A 21,234-nucleotide genomic window follows, 5' to 3' on the forward strand; every position below is an offset into this window, starting at 1 on the left:
TCACAGCACTGGCTACTGTGTAAACCAAAAAATTAAATTCCATTATCGTTTTTATTATGAAACCAATTGAAATAAATTCCAGAGTTCTGAATGTTCTCCACATAGCACTTAATGTTTTGCAGAAAATGATCACTCCTTTTTTTAACAGTAATCAGAATTTCGTGACAACAGATTATTCAGAGCTACGAATATAGCAATAAATTCTGTAATCGAAGTCGTAACTACTTTTCTCACAGCTCTGAATACTGTGTAGAATTATTTTTTAGAATTTAGAAAACAAAGGAAAGTTAAACTTCAATTAAAAAGAAGATATCTATGGTTATATTTCCTTGTCGAATACTAATTTGATTGGCATGTTTATAAAAAGTTAATGAATAACAGAATTAAAGAAATTAAAACTTGAAAAAGTCCATAATATTCCCAGTGGGCACACTTGCTCAAAAGACGTCCTGAGGATGTCTTTTTGCGGACGTCTTAAAGACGTCTTTAATTTGTCCCCGTATGGTATATCTTAAAAAAGTGAATAATACGCCTAAGGTACGTCCAAAAAAGGTTGTATGTCTGTTCATAAAGATGTCTTTATCATGTCTAAAAGACGTTTTTTTCAGATTTTGAAAATAGAAAAATTACATAAAAATAACTTTTATATTTTATTTTCTGAGTTAAGTTAAAGTTTTTTTTACCAAACAAAATTAAATTTACAAAGAAAAAAATATTTTGAAAACAGTGTAAAAAAAATAATGTTGTGAATATATTCGGAAATCCTTGTGTCAGATTTTAGGTATTAATAATTACAATAAGCATACAAAATTTCAGGACAATGCGTTAAAACGCTTCTGAGATAATTTGTACACAATATTTTGTGACATACACACACACGTACACACGTCCATACACACATTTAGGTTCCAAAATTTCATTTATGCAAGATATTAAAAATTCGACTTCATCCTACTAATTCTTGTTTGTGCACCGCTTAATCGCTATTTTGGATTTTCCCCACCCAACTTGAACAACCTAATGTATTTCCCATATTCTTCACCAGGCGACCGAATTGCCGCTTTTTGTCCATAACGGTTAACTGGACAGGCAGAGAGTTAAAATAAAACATACATAGCCCTACTGTAAAAACGTTCGCAAGATCTATGTTTAGGTCGTAAATAAGAATTTACAAGAGATCTTACGAGAGTTTGTCTGTACGAAATCATGTGAGTTCTTATATCAATTTCATCGTACTACGTGCCCTACAAAAAGAGTGGTACTGGAATGGTACTGAACTGGACTTGACTTGAGTTCCACTTCAGTACCACTACCTGATTACCCATCGGAAGACATTTTTAAAGTACTTTAACATAATAGTTTTAAAGGTATGTTAAATTAACAAAACTTCACTCACGATACGCGCGTGAAACAGCAAAAAAAACAATACTTTGAAGAAAATTTTTCCGTTAACTTTGGAAATTATATTGCCATCCCTCCTTCAACAATAGAACCTTAGGTCCTTCGTTAAAGGATTATAATTGTAACCCAAGTTTTATTGCTTAAAAAATGTGTAATTTTAATAACTCAACTTTAAAAAATATATACTGAGATTCGTTTCTTTTTTCAGATTATGAATATCTAAAATTTTTCATAAAATATTTACATTTAAAAAAGTTATAATTTATCTCGTATATCTTAAGTTTTACAAAAAAATAGACATCAGTTTTGAATTTAGCTGCCAAAGGACATATCCATATACATAATAATGTATGAAAATAATATAAATCCATGAAAAACAAATATAATGTTAAAATAAATATAAGATATTAGTTTAAACATATTGAAAAAGCCTTTCGCTTTTCACTTTTATGAAGGTATTAACGGTAAATCAACCCTTTTTGCAGGTAAAGTTTCCAGTTCTATTTCAGTACCAAATTGGTACTAAACCCTCAGTTCTAACTCCTCAGTACCACACTTCTGGTAGGGTGACTACATGTTCCTGCACATATTCTTATGTAAATTCATGAACAAACACTCATACATGAAACCGTTCAGGTTCTTGTACAAGTTCATTTAAAAAAAAATTGAAATTGTAATAATTTATAATCACTAATACTCTTGACTTATGGTAGAATCTCTGGAACTTTAAACATTCGTATCCCTGATACTCCTTGATCAACCATAAGTTGCGCATTTACTTGTTTTATAACGTTTATGTCAAAGTAAGCAAAATATTGACAAGCAATGTTTGAAGACAAAATAATTGAACGTGAAAGAAGGAGGGAAAAGCGAAAAAAGGAAGCTGAAAAACAAGAAATAAGGAACGATCAAAGAAAAGAATATAAACAGAAGGCATTTATGAAATATTTATTCGTTATTCACACGATAATAGTTGCAAATAGATAATGTTTTATTTAAGGTAAAATTTTGTAAATTTCAGTGTATTTTTTCAAATCAATAAATTTCATAGCACACTGGGACAGAAAGCATCCAAAAGCGGCCATAATTTAAGATTGCAACGAATTTATATGAAACTTGGTATTTAGGGATTTTCAGGGTCGCTGATTACGAATCTGAGGTCAGATTCACGAAATTCAAAATGGCCGATCCAATATGGCGGATGAAATTTGAAAAAACCTTTTAAATAATCATGAAACTTGATGTCTAGGGGTTTTCGAGGTCGCTGATTATGAATATGAGGTCAGATTTACGAAATTAAAAATGGCGGAACCAATATGGCGGATGAAATTTGATAAAACCTTTTAAATAATTATGAAATTCGATGTCTAGGGGTTTTCGATGTCGCTGATTACGAATCTGAGGTCAGATTTATGAAATTCAAAATTTCGAACCCAATATGGTTGATTATTTTTTTAAAACATTGATAAATAATCATGAAACCTTTTTTTATTTATAATTAAAAAGTCTGCGGTTAGCCTACATAATCGGTAGTTTCCGGGGTCTACCACGAGGAGGTATATCTAAAAAAAATTTTTAAATTAATAATTAGATAATTTCCATATAATTCAAAATGTGCTTCTGTAACACTTTTATTAACTGTTTAAACAGAAAATATACAATCAAATGTGAGGTTTCTATGTGCAGGGAGAAATAAAAACAAAAGAGCATCGATGTACGTAGACTAAAATATGTCTTTGTAAAAAATGATTTTCAAGAAAAAAATTTTCACCTTATTTTATATATAACTCCACGAAATTAAAAAAAGGACAACTTTAATTGAAAGTACATTTAATTAAGAAGAGATTCTATGCTAAGTGACCTTTATATCTTGCGGAAGTAAGGAGAACTAACAAACAATAGCAAGTGCATTTCAAAAAAATTAATGAATATTTAAGAGGATAGTGTCCTTTGAATTTTCAAATCAAATTTTCTAACAAACATACGATCACCGCAATAATCTTTGACAAATAACTATAATATTTTACAAAAAGTTACATAAAATGTTATAGATTTAAGTTATTAGATTCAAAATTCTAAAGTCGACTTTTGGATGCGTTCTGACCCACTGTGTAGAAAAGAAAATTGTTACTGCCCAATCAGCACGAAAACTTGCAGCAAACTTGCTGGAAGTTTGTCGTGCAAGATGTGCAAGTTTGCAGTGCAAACATGTAGCAAGTTTCGTGCAAGCAATAAAATGTCCTCTTGTGGCATGGTAGTTAAGCAAACTTGCAAAAAGCTTGCTGCAAGCTTGTATAATACTAAACAAAAATTTTTTCGAAACAATTTGTTACTAAATAAACATAAAGGGCATCCTGCTTTGGAGGTTAAAAAATTTATTGCGCAGCCGTAGGAACTTCCGTTTACAACTGCGCATCGTATTAATTTTTGCAAACTTGTAGGAAGCTTGTGCCAACGTTGCTCTGCAAGCTTGCCACAAGAGGACATTTTGTTGCTTGCACCAAACTTGCTACATGTTTGCACTGCAATCTTGCACATCTTGCATGTTTTCTGCAAGTTTTAGTGCTGATTGGGTGATTGAAATGATTATATGTAATAAATTTTTTATTACTATTCCTATATTACTATATTTAATACAACTGATAAATTAATTTTATTGTAATTTTATTATAATTTTATCGTCTAAAAAAAAGTTTTCATATTAATTGCACGTTTTGCATTGCATTGCAAACTTAGATAAACTAAAAATTTTCCGTTTCAAAAAATTGACATTTTAAAGAGGAGGGCAACTAGAAAATGGTTGTACAATAATAAAAAATTAATCTATTTTGATCAAAGATTCAGAATAGTATTAAATGTGTGCTCGCAAATAAAATTCGCAAAATATTTTATCTCAAATGTCGAAAGTTCCAGAGATTCGCTCGCTCTTATGCGTGCTAAAAATTATTGCACAGCTGTAAAGTCCTAAAAAAACTACTGCGCAGCCTTCAAAGTTTTTAATTTTTACTAAACGAAGTCATAAATGCACCTCACAAGAATATGTACATTTTCTTGTATACAATTATTTAGTCGTGTTGGCTCCGGCATAAAATAGAGCGCCCGTTAGTTGCTGCGAGTCGTAAGATGCGACTAAAGGTAACCCCCTGCTGGAACGAGAGCGGAGTCCCAGATAGGTTGTTCTCATTGTAGAGGCGTTCAGGCATGTCAAATGTTTGTTCGTCCTCCCTCATGCTTTATCTGTGAGAGTCAGATAATTGAGGATGCGTCTTAAAAGCCGAACGGTTCAACTGTGATGTTTCAAATGGTAATGGTAAAGCACGGTGGCCTGTGTTTATACTTGCAACTGTTATTATCTGAGGAGCTTTGCTTAAGAGTATTTCAGCATCAACCTCGCCGGAGCCAATAATAACAAACCTGTGTAGCATACGTCATTATGCATCTAAAAAATGACGAATGGTTCAATTGTGATGTTTCGACTAGCAATTGGTTGGTCATGATATGTATGTGGTGCATTTGGTCGTATTTAAAACGGTAACCGACCGCTAGTATGGCTTTTGGTCAGCAGACCCATAGGTCTCCACCAGGCGTTGGGTTAGGATTCGTGGTGGCAATGTATGCAATTTTTCCTTATTGAAAGGAAGCTATCGGCAACTGCGGCGTGTTCTTGCGGCATTGAAATTGAATACTAGAAGCATGTTTTGTGTGAGTGTGATATGTATACCATTTTTAAAGATTTGGATACTATGAAAGTGACTGGACGACTTGGACAATAGAATTTTAGAACGGTACTACAAACTAATGAATCGTATTAATGTTTGTGTAAGTTTTCAGAGCATACCGATTTTTTACAGAAAAACTCGAAATTTTGGTTAAAACACATGCTATGTTTAAATTCATTTTATTCTGTTCTTGAAAAAAATCTTAAAAATGGGTCTGACTTGTGTGTGGATACTGAGTTTAGAGTATTACCGCCTTTCTCCAATAAGTTCCTAAATGTTTGCGTTGCGTGACTGACGCGTTGGTTCGCAAGCGCAGTGACGTCATCAAAGCATTGATACCAATCGCAAACAAAAAGTTTGGTTTATGATTTTAAGACACTGAATTTTTTAATTATAAATATTAAATAATTAAAATTATTAAAAGCCGTCGAGAAACATTTGCATTTAAAAATGTAAAGTTGGAATACAGAGATAAGAGAAACATAAACTGAACTTTTTGTTCGCGATTGATATCAATGCTCCCACACAGCACATTCTATTTCCTAAATATTTCTGAAATATTTCATTGAAATTTTGAAATATTCCAATGCGAAGTCCTTGAAATATTACTGAAATTTAGGAAATGTCCGCCTATAAGAAATATTTCCGTGTAATTTGGCTGAAATATTTCATTAAAATATTGTAGAAAATTTCCAACTTAAATGATGCGCACTGGTCGATCTCAGTTTCTATGGCCTGTACAGCTGCGCAGTAGTTTTTAATTTTCCAGGATCCTAAGTTGTTAAACATGTTAGAAAGTAACGATTGATTTTATATTTTAAAAAAGTTTCTAACTTTCTTTGAAATGTTTCCTGAATATTGCAGAGTCTTCATATGTAATATTGCATGAGTATTAAAGTGTAATATTTCAGCAAAATTGCACGTCAATATTTCTTGTAGGCGGATATTTTCCTGTTTTCCTCAACATTTCATGAACCTTGCATTGAAATATTTCAAATCTTTCAATGAAATATTCATGAAATGTTTAGGAAATATAATGTGCTGTGTGGGCTTTGATGACCTCACTGCGCTTGTGAACCAACGCGTCAGTCACGCAACGCAAACATTTACTATCGGGCCAAAAGTAATAGGCTCCTCTCTTTGAAAGCTTATAATTCAGGTAGAAAAAATCGCCTTATATTGCGACAACATGAAATCAATAGGTACACAATGCCTACGTTACTATACGAAATTGCGAAAATCTGAAAAATTTTTTGCTTAAGTTATCGATTTTAGAAGACAAAAAATACATGGTTTTTTGCATCATTTTTACAACTGTCTACTTTAAAAGCCCATAGTATAGAAAATAAAAATCTTATCTACATGTGAAATTTTTTCTATAATATTTGAACCCTTCTGAAATAGAATATTAAAAAAAATTTCGATTATTTCTTTAACTTTTCGAGATTATTTAAAACAAAGATAAAAAGTCATCTCGTTAACAAATAAACGCACATATTTGAAACAAATCGCAAATTATGCAAAAATTGATTTTATTAACAGAACAATAAACAAAAATAGTTTAAAAAATTTTGTTTAAGATTTATTTACGAAAATGTTTTCGGTTTTTTGCTTTATTACCTCATTAAAGCAAGGTGCAGGCCATCGTAAATTTTCTCCTCAAAGGCGTCGAATTTTAAAAACTTGAACAACCCATTTTTCTGCTCATGTACATATTCTCTACAAATATTTTGAGTGATTCAAAAATCTTTTTCGTTCTGAGCCCCTTTTTTCCGATACCTTTGGTAGATTTCTCGAAAGAAGTCTTTAAAGCTGTAAATAAATAGTATGAATAGAAAACTTGTGAAAAAAAGGGACAGTAGTAAACCACTGTTATTCAATTCCTTGCCGTTGACAAAAGGGTTCATCACGGTCAGCACCTTGCTTTAATGAGGTAATAAAGCAAAAAACCGAAAACATTTTCGTAAATAAATCTTTAACAAAATTTTTTAAACTATTTTTGTTTATTGTTCTGTTAATAAAATCAATTTTTGCATAATTGGCGATTTGTTTCAAATATGTGCGTTTATTTGTTAACGAGATGACTTTTTAACTTTGTTTTAAATAATCTCGAAAAGTTAAAGAAATAATCGAAATTTTTTTTAATATTCTATTTCAGAAGCGTTCAAATATTATAGAAAAAATTTCACATGTAGATAAGATTTTTATTTTCTATACTATGGGCTTTTAAAGTAGACAGTTGTAAAAATGATGCAAAAAACCATGTATTTTTTGTCTTCTAAAATCGATAACTTACGCAAAAAATTTTTCAGATTTTCGCAATTTCGTATAGTAACGTAGGCATTGTGTACCTATTGATTTCATGTTGTCGCAATATAAGGCGATTTTTTCTACCTGAGTTATAAGCTTTCAAAGAGAGGAGCCTATTACTTTTGGCCCAATAGTAGGAACATAATGAAGAATGGCCTTTATGGAGATAGAGTGGAGTATGTGTAGTTAAGTCTGTGTGTGTATGTAAATTCTAGTGTGATATGTGAAGTGTGTGTTTACTCTTCCCTTTTTATTTGCAAGTAAACGAGATAGTCTAGAATTTGTTCCAAATTCTAGTTCTAAAATTGTACATTTTCTTGTACATATTGACACCAGATCTGGTACAAGTTCAGATGCTGAATATGTACATATTGTTGTGCAAGATCTTGTACAGGGATTATCAATAGGGAATAAATTACAGCACAAGAGAAGTAACACGATGACATCATCACATCCTTAATTAGAATTAGCAATTGTTGTTGGACAAGAAAATAAAGTTGGAACGTGATTTCATAATACTGATAAAATAAAGTCCTGAGAATAAACAAGAATTAACGGACATGGCAAAAGAGAATAAAAAAAAATTTTAAACGATTTCTCGGTGATCAAGGATCAAATGGAAATGAAATGCCAACGACACAACAAAATCAAAAAGTAGAAAAGTCCGGATAAAGATGACGAAAACAAACGATTGTGTGCGAAAATGTTCAACATTCCGAAGTTGCGAGTCAACGAGAACAAACTAAATTTTTCCGAAAAATCGTGACAGATAGTGTGCGTCAGATTATTTATAATCTTACGAATCCGAAAAATGTTATTAATTTTAACACTTTTAATTAACCGGAAAACCGCGACGAAACACAATATTAATTGTTTAAAGGTCTAGACCCTGGTTTAAAAATCGCTTTCCGTGGCATAGAGAGAGAAATTCAGAGTGATTTTAACATAGTGTGTCAATTGTGACGTGACATTTTTGACACGTCACAGCGAGTTTAAATATTAGTAAAATATTTTTTGCAACACTAACCTCTTAAGTAATGCTTTAGAGTTATCTTTTTGATAACACTGTTTTTTAATTCAATAACAAATTTTAAAAACAAATTTACGGAACTCCGATGGGTCCACCTATATCAGGATTTTTTGCGGATATTGTAATGTGTGACCTTGAGGAGACTTGCTTGAATGATTTATCTTTCACACCACTTTTCTATTATCGTTATGTTGATGATATTTTTACTTGTATTCCTTAGAATAAAATTGATGAAATTTTATTTTCCTTCAATAATTATAACGAACGTCTGAAATTCACACATGAGATTGAGAATAATAATTCTATAAATTTTCTTGATGTACTTATCATAAAACGAAATGACATTTTAATCACTGATTGGTTCATGAAACCTACCTTTTCTGGACGTTTTTTAAATTTTCATTCAAAACATCCAATTTCTCAAAAAATTACTATAATTTACAATTTGACAGATAGGGCAATTAAACTTTCAAATTCTTGTTTTCATGAAAAAAATCTAAAAATTGTTAAGAAATTATTGCTTAACAATGGATATCCATATGATTTTATTTTTAAACATATAAAAAAAGTCTTTATATTATCAAATCAAATCAACAACGTACCAATATGGATTTGTATTTAAGTAGAGTCAAAAAAATTTTTTTACCATTTTCAGAAAATATTTTTTACAAAACATCAAACTTGTTACTAGAGAGCAACATTTTAACTATTGATGAGCACATGGCCTCAAAAACAAATGTTATTGCGACACATAAGCGAGATTTAAAACATGAATTTGACTGGGATGATATTTTCATTCTTGACAATAAACCTATTTGGCGAAAGAGACTGATCTCTGAAATGATACACATAGGATTACAAAATAAACCTTTAAATAAAAAAGATGATATAAAAAATCTAAGCCAATATTATAAAAACATTTTTTCAAATAAATTTCACAATATTGTTTAATTTAGTTTATAGTAAATTTTTCACCTTATTATGAATTCATTGATCACTCTCTTTTCGTATACACTCGCACTCGCATTTTGTTTAAATATTTTCATTATAAGTTCATTGAACTGTCAATGTACTTTATATACTATTGTAAAATTATTGATTTGTGTTAAGTTTGTCTTCTCACGTCTTATCATCATAATGACAATTTTATAGTTTAGACAATTTTTTTCGGTAAATTTTAAATCTAGTATTTTTTTTAATTTAATATTGTTTTTACATTCTGTTAACATATATTAATTTTAATAAACATTTTAGTTTCTGATGAGGACAGCAGTGCTGTCGAAACGTCAAAAATAATTTCTTATTTTATTGACCATTTTGACTTGGATTGATTGATAATTTTATTCCATTACTATTCATTACACCAAGTGATAAATTCATCATTAAATTAACTAACCTCTAAAGTTAAATTTTACACACAAAACAGTGTGTGTAAAGAAGCTCTTTTTCAAACGGTGTGTAAAGTGATTTACTTTACGCACTGAAATTTACTTTACGCACTGAAATATTACTCTACGCTCAGAAATTTACTTTACGCACCGAAATTTCTCTCACATAATATAAGGATTTTTTTAGACCATACAAAACCACAAAATTAAAAAACGAACTTTACTTTTAAATTTATACACTCCTGCTTAATGATATTTTTCCTGAACTTCGATTGATTTATTTAATTCTATACAATCGAAATTATTCTAATAGAGAGTTGGAATTCTTCATAATAGGTACTTAACTTTAGAAGTAGGTGTTGCAAAAAATATTATACACGTGCGTAAATATGATTATACTCGTGTAATTTGCATCACTCGGCTTCCCCTCGTGCTGCAAACGTCACAGTCGTATAATCACTCACTTTACGCACTTGTATCATAAATAACTATGTTTGGGTCAAACCATTATATTTCGACTGAAGTCGTTGCTGACTAATTTTTAAAAATTATAATATTTTACAGGAATGATTTTGAAGTTATCAAAGATCACGAAATGAAAAGAATTTTATTAAAAATTTAATTACATACCTATTGTGAAATATGAAATTAAAGTAAATGAGGTGCTGAAAACTGTCAATTTTTTAGCTATTAGAAAATATGCAAAAAAACATAGAATTTACCATAAAAATAAATTATTGGAATTTACTAAGAATGAATAAATTTAGCATTATCAATTGATATAATTATTTAAAGACGTGAAATAATATATAAAATACGATTTTCAAGTGCACCTGTCAAATAACATAATTTACCGATTTTTATATTGATTATAAAAAATAGGAAACATTAAATTAAATAAAAACTTACCAAATATGAATTTCTTGCCATAAACTTTTAGAATTTTTTTTTTTGCACTTTTCTTCTTTTTTCTTTATAAGTATAAAAAATTTTTTAAATAAAATAGCTACTTTGTTCATTTTCACTATTTTTGAAAGTCAATAACTTTCTTGGAGAAAAATGAAAAAATATGGAGTTTCGAAAATTATTTAAAGAGACACTAAATATACATTTACTGAAAATTTCGCGTTGGTCCCAAATCTATTTTTGAAGATAAAGCGGATTAAAAATTTCGTATTTTTTAGGCTATATAGACATGGGTTTTAAAAGTTTTAAATCGATGTGAACTTTGTCGACACTAGTGAACAACCTTCACATCGATTTAAAACTCTTGTCAATATAGCCTAAAAAATAAGAAACTTTTAATCTGCTTTATCATGGAAAATAGCATTGGGACCAACGTGAAATTTTCAGTCAATGTATATTTAGTGTCTATTTAAATAATTTTCGAAACCCCATATTTTTTCATTTTTCTCCAAGAAAGTTAATGACTTTCAAAAATAGTGACCCGGCTGAAAAAACTTGTACAAGAAAATGTATAAGTTCTTGTACATTTTCTTGTACGTGTTCTTTAACAAGTTCAGCATCCAGAATTGAGATATGTTTTTGTACCAGAATTTGTACAAGATCCTGGACAAGAAAATATACTTGTACAAGAAAATGTACTAGTTCTTGTACATATTTTTTGTGCAGGTTTCATGTACATTTTCTTGTACCAGATGTGGAACATGTTCTTGCACATGTTCATTTATATTTTTTAAATTAAAAATTAAAAACTTTAAAGGCTCCGCAATAATTTTCTTTAGCCTTTACAGCTGCGCAAGAATTTTTAGCATGCATAAGTGAAGAGTCTTAATAATTATAACTTAATAAAATTTCAAATTTTTTTCAAAATCATTTTTAAACAAATGTTCTTGTACAAGAACATACACGTTTCATGTAAAAGTACTTGTACATGAAACCTGCACAAAAAATATGTACAAAAACATATACATTTTCTTGTCCAGGAGCTTGTACAAGTTCTGATACAAAAACATGTCTCAATTCCGGATACTGAACTTGTTCAAGAACATGTCCACCAAATAATGTTCTGGAACATTATTTGAACATCCATGTTCTTAAAATGTTCCAGAACATTATTTGCCGGACATGAAACGTTCTAAGAACGTCCTTAAAACGTTTTTAGAACGAACATGGTTTTTTGCCCACAGGGATGTCTTAAAGGCGAGCGCGAGGTTCTTTAAGGAAAACGCGCGTGCTTCTTTAGAATTTGCGGTGCGGATGCGTACTGACTCGGGTAAAAAAGGGAAAAAGGGTCTTGCCCTGTCTCAGGATGCTTGAAGTCCCAAAAAAGGAGTGGTGGAATGAAAAATTCTGTGGAAATTTACCAAGTTATTTTTAATATTGGTTAAAGGTTTTCACGAGCGGGTGAGATTTCACCCGCTATGCTATCTTTTGGTCGAGCGCAGGCAATGCAGACTTTTTGACAAAAGATGAAAAAAAGGGAAAGTTTAAAATATTAAAATTATCAAAATAAATCGTGAGAAAATTATTTTTAAGAAACTTTTTAACTTGCTTTCAAAGATTTAAACATTTCTGCCCGCCTTCGTCAATTTAATTGGCGAAAATTTCATAAGGATTTTACCTTTACAGGTTATAAACATAGTTTTGTAATCGGTGGTTTGAAAGTTGAGAGTTGAGTTTTCACAGGCCATCTGGACAGGCTATCCTTCCCTGGATGAGATTTCAGAACGCGGCCGAGTGGCCACTTTGATGGAGGATACCATTCGTCAATTATGAGAACCAAGCAGCCAGGTTTAATGGAGTCAGTAGGTTGACTCCATTTGCTTGTAGTCTGATAGCGTTGAAGACATTCTTTAGACCACCTATTCCAGAAGTTGTCCATCATCTGCCGAAGAAGTTGCCACCGTGATAGCCTTGCTGTTTTTATGGTTTCGAGGTTAGGCTCAGGGATGGTCGTCAGTGGTCCGCCCATGAGGAAGTGCCCTGGTGTAAGGGCGTTGATGTCGTCAGGGTCGTCCGTGAGAGGAGAGAACGGTCGTGAGTTGAGGACACCACAGATCGGACACCAGCTTCCCAATGTCTACCAAAGTGAGGAGCAGCAGGTGGAATGAATGACCACTTCGTTCCATCCTTTGCAAGGAGTGATGCCATCACTCCAAGTTCCTTAATCGACGAGGAAAGTAGAGCGCAAAGTATGTATGTATGTGCGAGCTGCTCGTCACTTCCAGGTTTTCAGCAGCAGCGGCCCGGCATAATTAACACCAGAATGGAAAAATGGCCGTGACGGTGTTACTCGTTCAGCAGGAAGTTATCCCATTAATTGTTGTAATTGGATTTTGCGATATCTGGCACACTTAACACATTTCCAGATAAACGAGTTCACTGGAGAACGCCCTCCTAATATCCAGAATTGATCCCTGATGAATGATTACGTTTTTTGTGTTCCTCCATGAAGAGTACGTTGATGAGCGTCTAACATGATGAAGTGGGACAGTGGTGAATATTTCGGCAAAATGATGGGGTGTTTTGAGTTGAATGAGAGAAAGGATGAATTTAGTCTTCCTCCTAATCTCATGAGTCTTTGAGAGTTGATGAATGGAGTCAATCGTGCGAGATGATGTGATGATGGAAAGGATTCTTCGCTCGTCAGCATCTTAATTTCCTTGGAAAATGCATTTTGTTGCACGCAGGTGGACCAGAATTGTTTTGCATCTTTTAACTCTTGTGTGGTTAATGAATATTTTTTGAGTAGATTAAATGTTGATTCTCCTTCCTGATTTGAAGCTAGAGGAGTGGTTACATTTGTTGAAATTGGACGTTCTTCCAAATTTTCAGTTGTTGTGGGTAGTGAAAATTGGCTGGGCCATGAGTCAGAAGATTGTCGTAGCCATTCTGGACCAGTCCACTAGCTAGAGTTCTCATACAGCTGATTTGGAGTGAAGCCTCGAGTAGCAAAGTCATCGGGATTTTCCTTTCCAGGTATGAAGTGCAATTTTGCTGATGGTAAAGTTTCCTGGATGAAGCATACTCGGTTGTGAATAAAGTCTTTCCATTGCATCGAGAAGGATGATTATTTATCCAAGTATAGGTGATTGCAGAATCGGTTCAAAGATGAACTTGCATTTTCTCGAGATCCAACACCTTTTGAACATGATTCACTAATCTTGATCCTAAAACAACAGCAGACAATTCCAGGCGAGAAATTGTGAGACGTTTAATAGGAGCAACTTTCGTTTTTACGCAGATAAGAGAGGTGTTGACTTGTCCATTTAAATCAACAGTGCGGAGATAAACAACTGCAGCTAAAGCGTATTGTGATGCATCACAAAAGGCGTGAATTTCAGCAGATGTTGTTGATGTGATGCCGATCCATTGTGGAAATGAGAGAGTGTTGATTGCTTCTAGTTGCTGTATAAATACATTCCATTTTTCGACCAGGTGAGAGGAAAGTTGATCATCCCAATCTAATTTAATTGTCCAGAGATCTTGAATAAACAGCTTAGCGGTGATAACTATGGGTGCTAATAGTCCAAGAGGATCATAGAGTTTTGCGATTGTTGATAAGGTTGTCCTTTTCGTCACCTTAGATTGAGATGGTACTGCAGACGTCAAGTGGAAGGTATCTGTTGAGGGATTCCAATTCATACCAAGGGCGTGAATCAATGTCGACTGATTAATGCATTTAGTGGTTGAAGGCAGCTTCTTATCATCAGGTAGGTTTTTTAGGATAGTCGGCTCATTGCTTGCCCATTTTTGAAAAGGGAATCCGCCCGCCATGCACAAGTTATTGACTTGATCAACTACTTGTTGAGCCTCTGAAATGGAATGAGCTCCTCCAAAGGTACCCTATTGAAAAAAAACACGTATAATTATACGTATAATAATACGTATAATTGTACGTATAATTATTCGTATAATTGTACGTGTTTTTTTCAATAGGGATATATTTTTGTTTATTAATATATACCCCCAAATAGCACGGAAACTTGCAGCAGGTTTGCTGCAAGTTTGCAGTGCAAGGTTTGAAAGTTTGTAAGGTAAGTTTGCAGCAAACTTGTGTCAAATATTGAAATGTCCTCCCTTGGCAAGTTTGCAGCAAAAACTTTCTGCAAACATGCTAAGCAAAATTGTCGAAAAGTTTCAAGAATAATTAGTAGCAAAAATGCGCTGAAAATTTTTAGAAATTTTAAAATGCAAATTAAATTTCACGAAAAAAATATCGTCGAATGTCAATTCAAGCAGTCACCCATCCAAGTACTAACCGCGTCCAACGTTGCTTAACTTCTGTGATCTGATGAAAACTTGTTCCTTCGCCTTGGTGTTTCCGCTGTCTTGTCTTGATTAATAACTTTGTCGTATAAGTATCACTAAAAGTGAGGTTAGGTGCGATACAATACTTATACGACAAAGTTATTAATCAAGACAAGACAGCGGAAACACCAAGGCGAAGGAACAAGTTCTCATCAGATCACGGAAGTTAAGCAACGTTGGACGCGGTTAGTACTTGGATGGATGACTGCTTCAATTGACATTCGACGATATTTTTTTTCGTGAAATTTAATTTGCATTTTAAAATTTCTAAAAATTTTCAGCGCAATTTTGCTACTAATTAATCTATTCTATTCTATTATTCTAGTTTTAATAGAATTATAATTATACGTATAATAATACGTATAATTATACGTATTATTATACGTATAATTAATTATACGTATTATTATACGTATAATTATACGTATTATTATACGTACAATTATACGTGTTTTTTTCAATAGGGTGGTGAAAATATTTTCTCTCACAGTTGAGATCAGTCTGGAATACTATAAAAGCTGAGACTCTAATGCAGAAGTGAAGTAAACTTTTTTTTATTTTCAGATGAGTTGCATTATTATTATTATTTGATATTTGATCAAATAATTAATTTTTTTTTAAACTGCCATCTGCATAAAGCAGCCAACTAAAAAATTCCCGAATAAAATCCTATATCGTTTCCTATATGTAAATCCATGTGAAATCTTAGGTTGAGATTTCAGAATCTATATGAAATCTTATATGATTTCCTATGCTTAAATCTATTTGTTTTATCATTTGGAAAAATGCACATGAAATCGTATTCCATTTCCCATGTGGATTCCCATATGGTGTCCCATGTGGATTTCCATATGGTTTCCCATGTGGATTTTTATATGCTTTCCCATGTGGGTATTTTCGATAAGGCGAAAGAGGATTTGACATGGGAAAATTTTTCAAAAAAATGATAAAGGATTTCACATGGGAAATGACATTGGAAAATTTTTCAAAAAAATGATAAAGGTTTTTACTTGGGAAATGACATGGGGTTTGACATGGGAAAAATTTTCAAAAAAATGATAAAGGATCTCAATTAGTATTTAACATGGTATTTAACATGATATTTGACGTGGGATTTGATATAGGAAATGACATGGGAAATGAGGAACATTTTTTTCATATTTTCCTATGCCAATTCCTGTCCCAATTTAAATGGGATCCCATGTGGTTTCCCATGTGGGGATTTTCAATAGGGTAATAAGTATAGGTGAATATTAACACTTCATTAACTGAACATTGCACGTGAATATTTACAGTACAATATTTCCTCAAAGTTTCGTGTAAATATTCTTTTTATGTGGACATTTAAACATCGACACAAAAATTGTATGAACCTTGCCACTGAAGTTTCCTAACCTCGCCATATGAGTTTCTATCAAGTTTCAGGGAATTTTGGGTGCTGTGTGGGCGAATAAATATCTAAAGGAATATTCCACATATTTATTGTATTCTTGGACCAATTGTTCGAGATAATTTTTTAAAAATGTGAATACATTATATTCTAGCGAAGAAGTGGTATACCCCCAATTTGCTGCCTCTAATAGATATTGACCCTGCTAAAAATAAAATCAGGAATCAGTCTCAAAACGTCAGAAATCCTGACGTTTTGAGACTATTTTTATGTTTTGTGATGCTGCTGACTAATTCTGACTTAAACAGTTTTTATGGGCCTGACGTTTTCTAAAAAGTGACTATTTCTCACTACGTTTTATTTTTTTGTAAAATGGGTTCCAAGATAGGTACCAAGGCCACCCAAATCCACCATATAACTCTATTATGTTAAGAAAGCCATTAAATTTGAAAAAAAAAATTTTCTATATTTTTGGTATTATTGATATGAAAATGAGATATTTGGAAGATTCAATTTTTCAGGATTCTAGACATCCAAAAAAATTCTATAAATAGTTAAAAATTAAAAAATTAAATAGTTAATTTCTATGAAAAATTTTTAAATACATATGTATTTGAATTCCTCAGGAGAATTTTTTTTATTTTTTTCAAACCGCTTATTTACTTTTACCTACTACAATTTACATTTTTTTATATATTCCCTTTTTCCAATAGAAGGGTCCTTTCGAGGGTCCATCAGGTATTATGACTTTTTAATGCAAAATAGAAAATTATTTAAATTTAAATAAATATTTTTTTAAATGTTATATTTGTAATTTATAGATTTTAACGATTCCAATGATATAAAACATTATGTAAAAACTCTAAAATTACATAATGATTATACAGTAAATACTCTATTAATTAAAATTAATTTTCAATAATTTAAAAATATTTGCAAAAAATTTTATATCGTTGTAATTGTAGGGGAGACCGAGGAGGAAAGTAACAGAGGAGGAAAGTAACAAAGCTTATCCTTATTATGAAACGAGTAGATATGCAAATTAGGTAGAAGAAGACATTCTTATGTAAACTTGTTTCGGAAGAAGTTCTTATGTTATTCTTCCTTGATAGAGGGAGAAAAGGCTAGCGTTAAATCGGTTATTTATATGCCAAAAAACCAAAGAGAGTAAGATTTTCAGAAAAAGACATTCTTATATCACTTTGGGCTAGAAGGAGAAAGAAATCATTACCTGAGTCCTCAAAGTTTACTGCCATTAACAAAGGCCCTATTGTACAAAGGGTTCATATTATCTGTAGTATTGTATACTTTGAATATTATACGCGTGTGTGTATATATATATATATATATATATCTGCTATCATTGGTAAGTGCGAGTGAGAGGTAATAGTATTTAGTAGTATTGATTCTATAATAAAGAAGGTGGTATGCTCAAGTTAGCCATGTTGTAGTCTGCTTCCTTGAGGCACGAAATTCAACTTAAGTGCGGAAAAAAATTACATATACGGTAATAATTATCAAGCAAACGCGATTTAATAAAATTTGTGACTATTACAATAAATATTCAGTTTTGTTAAGTGAGTTGTGTTTTTTTAAATTTATTACAATAAATATTCAGTTTTGTGAAGTGAGTTGTGTTTTTTGAAATGTACTAATTTTGTGATATTATTTATTAATTTTGTTTAATAAGTGTAAAGTATTGACATTCAAAAGTGAATTAATTAAATTTTTGACTATAATAGTAAGTATACAGTATTGTTAAGTGAGTTGTATTTTTAAATTATTGTTTTTTGTGACTATAACAGTGAATACAATATTTTGTAAAGTAAGCTGTGTTTTTTGAAAATTTGTGAATTAATTGTATTGTAAATAAAAAATGTAAATAGGATTAAGGAAAAGTGAAGCTTGTTTATAATATTTTTTCTTTACACAGTGAATATTATAATAATTTTCTATATACATATTTATAAAAATTGTGTGATTGTGGTGATACATTTTTTATGGTGGTTTTGGAAATTAAAATTTTTGGTCAAAAAAATGAAGTAAGAGATAATGGGATTAAATATATGAAAATGGGAAATATATAATAAAAAAATGGGATATATATGGCAATGGGAAATATAAAATGGAAAAATGGGATACATGTATAGAAATGGAAAAAGAGAGTTAGCTTTATAAATGGAAATTGCAAATTTTGTTTATGGAAAATATAAAAAATTGTTAAAATTTTCGTAGGGTAACTGCACCAGTCGTGGATCAGTTAAGCCCCTTAACTTTCTTATTTTGACTTTGAAGTTCTGTATAGGTTGTTTTTAGACAAATTCGAGGTTATTCTTTATAGTATTATGGACCAGATAGTTCCAATAGACATTTCCTTCAAGGTTAGACTTAATTTTGACACCTACGTTTACTTTAATGCTCCATCAAAGATAATTTGTCAATGATCCTATTCTGGATCACTATTTGCACCAGTCATGGTTATAGATTGCTCCAGTGGTGGATCACTTAAAAAATCATACTAAAAAACATTGCATTTTAAAATTACGAGACTGAGACGTTTTGCAACTTTTATAAGGCTTTACGGACAGATTTTCAAATTCACTTTCCTATCCATATCCCCTCCTCTTTCATTTCTATAGGTATAATGTGACTAAATATTAATTAATCATCTTTTTATTAGAATTTTTGGTAATAAATAAATAGAAACTCTTAAAGCTTCAGTTTCAATGATAAATAACATTTATTAATTCTGGGTATTTTAATTCAACAAAAATTTAACACTTTGAAATCAGGGGGTCGATTACGTAACTTTCCCACTTCTCACATTTTACATCCCACTTCCCACATTTTACATCCCACTTCTCACTTCCCACATTTTACATCCCACTTCCCACATCTCACTTCCCACATTTTACATCCCACATCTCACTTCCTACATTTTACATCCCACTTCTCAATTCCCACATCTCACTTCCCACATTTTACATCCCACTTCTCACTTCCAACATTTTACATACCACTTTCCACATCCAACATCTTGTGGGAAATGGGAGAGATGTGAGAAGTGGGATATAAAAGGTGGGAAGCGTGATAAGAAAAGTGTAATGTACAATGTGAGATGTGAAAAGTGAAATGTGAGAAGTGGGGTGTGAAATGTGGGAAGTGAGATGTGGAATGTGAAATATGGGAAGTGGGATGTGGTATGTGAAATATGGGAAGTGGGATATGAAATATGGGAAGTGAGATGTGAAATATGGGAAGTGGGATGTGGTATGTGAAATATGGGAAGTGGGATATGAAATATGGGAAGTGAGATGTGAAATATGGGAAGTGGGATGTGGGATGTAAAATGTGGGAAGTGGGATGTAAAATGTAGGAAGTGAGATGTGGGATTTGGGAAGTGGGATGTAAAATGTGGGAAGTGAGATGTGGAATGTGAAATATGGGAAGTGGGATGTGGTATGTGAAATATGGGAAGTGGGATATGAAATATGGGAAGTGAGATGTGAAATATGGGAAGTGGGATGTGGGAAGTGGGATGTAAAATGTAGGAAGTGAGATGTGGGATTTGGGAAGTGGGATGTAAAATGTGGGAAGTGAGATGTGGGGGATAAAATGTTCGAAATATGTGCCAAATAAGTATAAAGTGTACTTAAACTTTTATGTGTTCCTAATAAAAATATTTCTAATTAATAATAGTCATTAGTCTAAAGAATTTTACATAATTTTATACTGTTACTTTCCTCCTAGGAGCTTGTTACTTTCCTCCTCGGGGGTGAGGAGGAAAGTAACAGATGAAGAGCTTGCGTAAAAGTTATACTGTGAACTGTCAATTTATTATAAATGTTTAATTCAAAGAGCCCCGGCAAAAAGTGCCCCTTTTTCGTACCTCGAATTTTGAAACTTTTTTTATGCCAAATGGTTACATATGATGACCCAATAATCCCTGCAAAATTTCAAGATGAGCATGTGCCCCCTTTCCGAAATACAGGGGGTCAAAGGGGGCCATGTCCAAAATTAGAATATGCAATATATTCGAATAATAATGTTAAAAAAAATTAGACCAAATGGTTCCCTTAAGATTTTCGTCTGCTGATTACGAATCTAAAGTCCGTTTTTAAAAATTCAAAATGGCGGATCCAATATGGCGGACGACATTTTTAAAAATCGATCCAATTAACGTGATAATCGTTACTCGGGGGGTTTTGGGGTCTCTGATTACGAATATGATGTCCATTTTTCAAAATTCAAAATGGCGGACGATATTTTTAACAATCGATCCAATTGACTTAAAACTTGTTACTCGGGGGTTTTTGGGATCGCTGATTACGAATATGATGTCCGCCATATTGGATCCGCCATTTTGAATGTTTAAAAACGGACATCATATTCGTAATCAGAGACCCCAAAAACCGGTGAGTAACGATTTTCACGTCAATTGGATCGATTGTTAAAAATGTCGTCCGCCATATTGGATCCGCCATTTTGAATTTTTAAAAACGGACTTTAGATTCGTAATCAGCAGACCCCAAAACCCCCCGAGTAACGATTATCACGTCAATTGGATCGATTTTTAAAAATGTCGTCCGCCATATTGGATCCGCCATTTTGAATTTTTAAAAACGGACTTTAGATTCGTAATCAGCAGACGAAAATCTTAAGGGAACCATTTGGTCTAATTTTTTTTAACATTATTATTCGAATATATTGCATATTCTAATT

At 32.0% G+C, this 21,234-nt stretch overlaps 1 protein-coding gene across 5 annotated transcripts in view; it reads right to left on the reverse strand.

Moving 5' to 3' along the window:
* The window catches only part of LOC127288896 (anoctamin-8), a 207,592-nt gene that overhangs the window by 176,707 nt on the left and 9,651 nt on the right, over positions 1-21,234 (reverse strand). The window contains exon 1 of one of the 5 annotated variants that reach the window (XM_051316599.1): positions 12,433-12,533. The exons of the other annotated variants lie outside the window; for them this stretch is intronic. Coding sequence (XP_051172556.1) covers positions 12,433-12,502 — 70 coding nt within the window. The 5' untranslated portion in view covers positions 12,503-12,533. Of the gene's footprint in view, positions 1-12,432; positions 12,534-21,234 lie in introns of those variants that run through there. 5 annotated transcript variants of the gene reach the window in all.

The sequence above is a fragment of the Leptopilina boulardi genome, unplaced genomic scaffold (assembly GCF_019393585.1).
Source record: "Leptopilina boulardi isolate dan_hultmark-lab unplaced genomic scaffold, ZJU_Lbou_2.1 LbouV2_397, whole genome shotgun sequence".
NCBI classification, from domain to species: Eukaryota; Metazoa; Arthropoda; class Insecta; order Hymenoptera; family Figitidae; genus Leptopilina; species Leptopilina boulardi.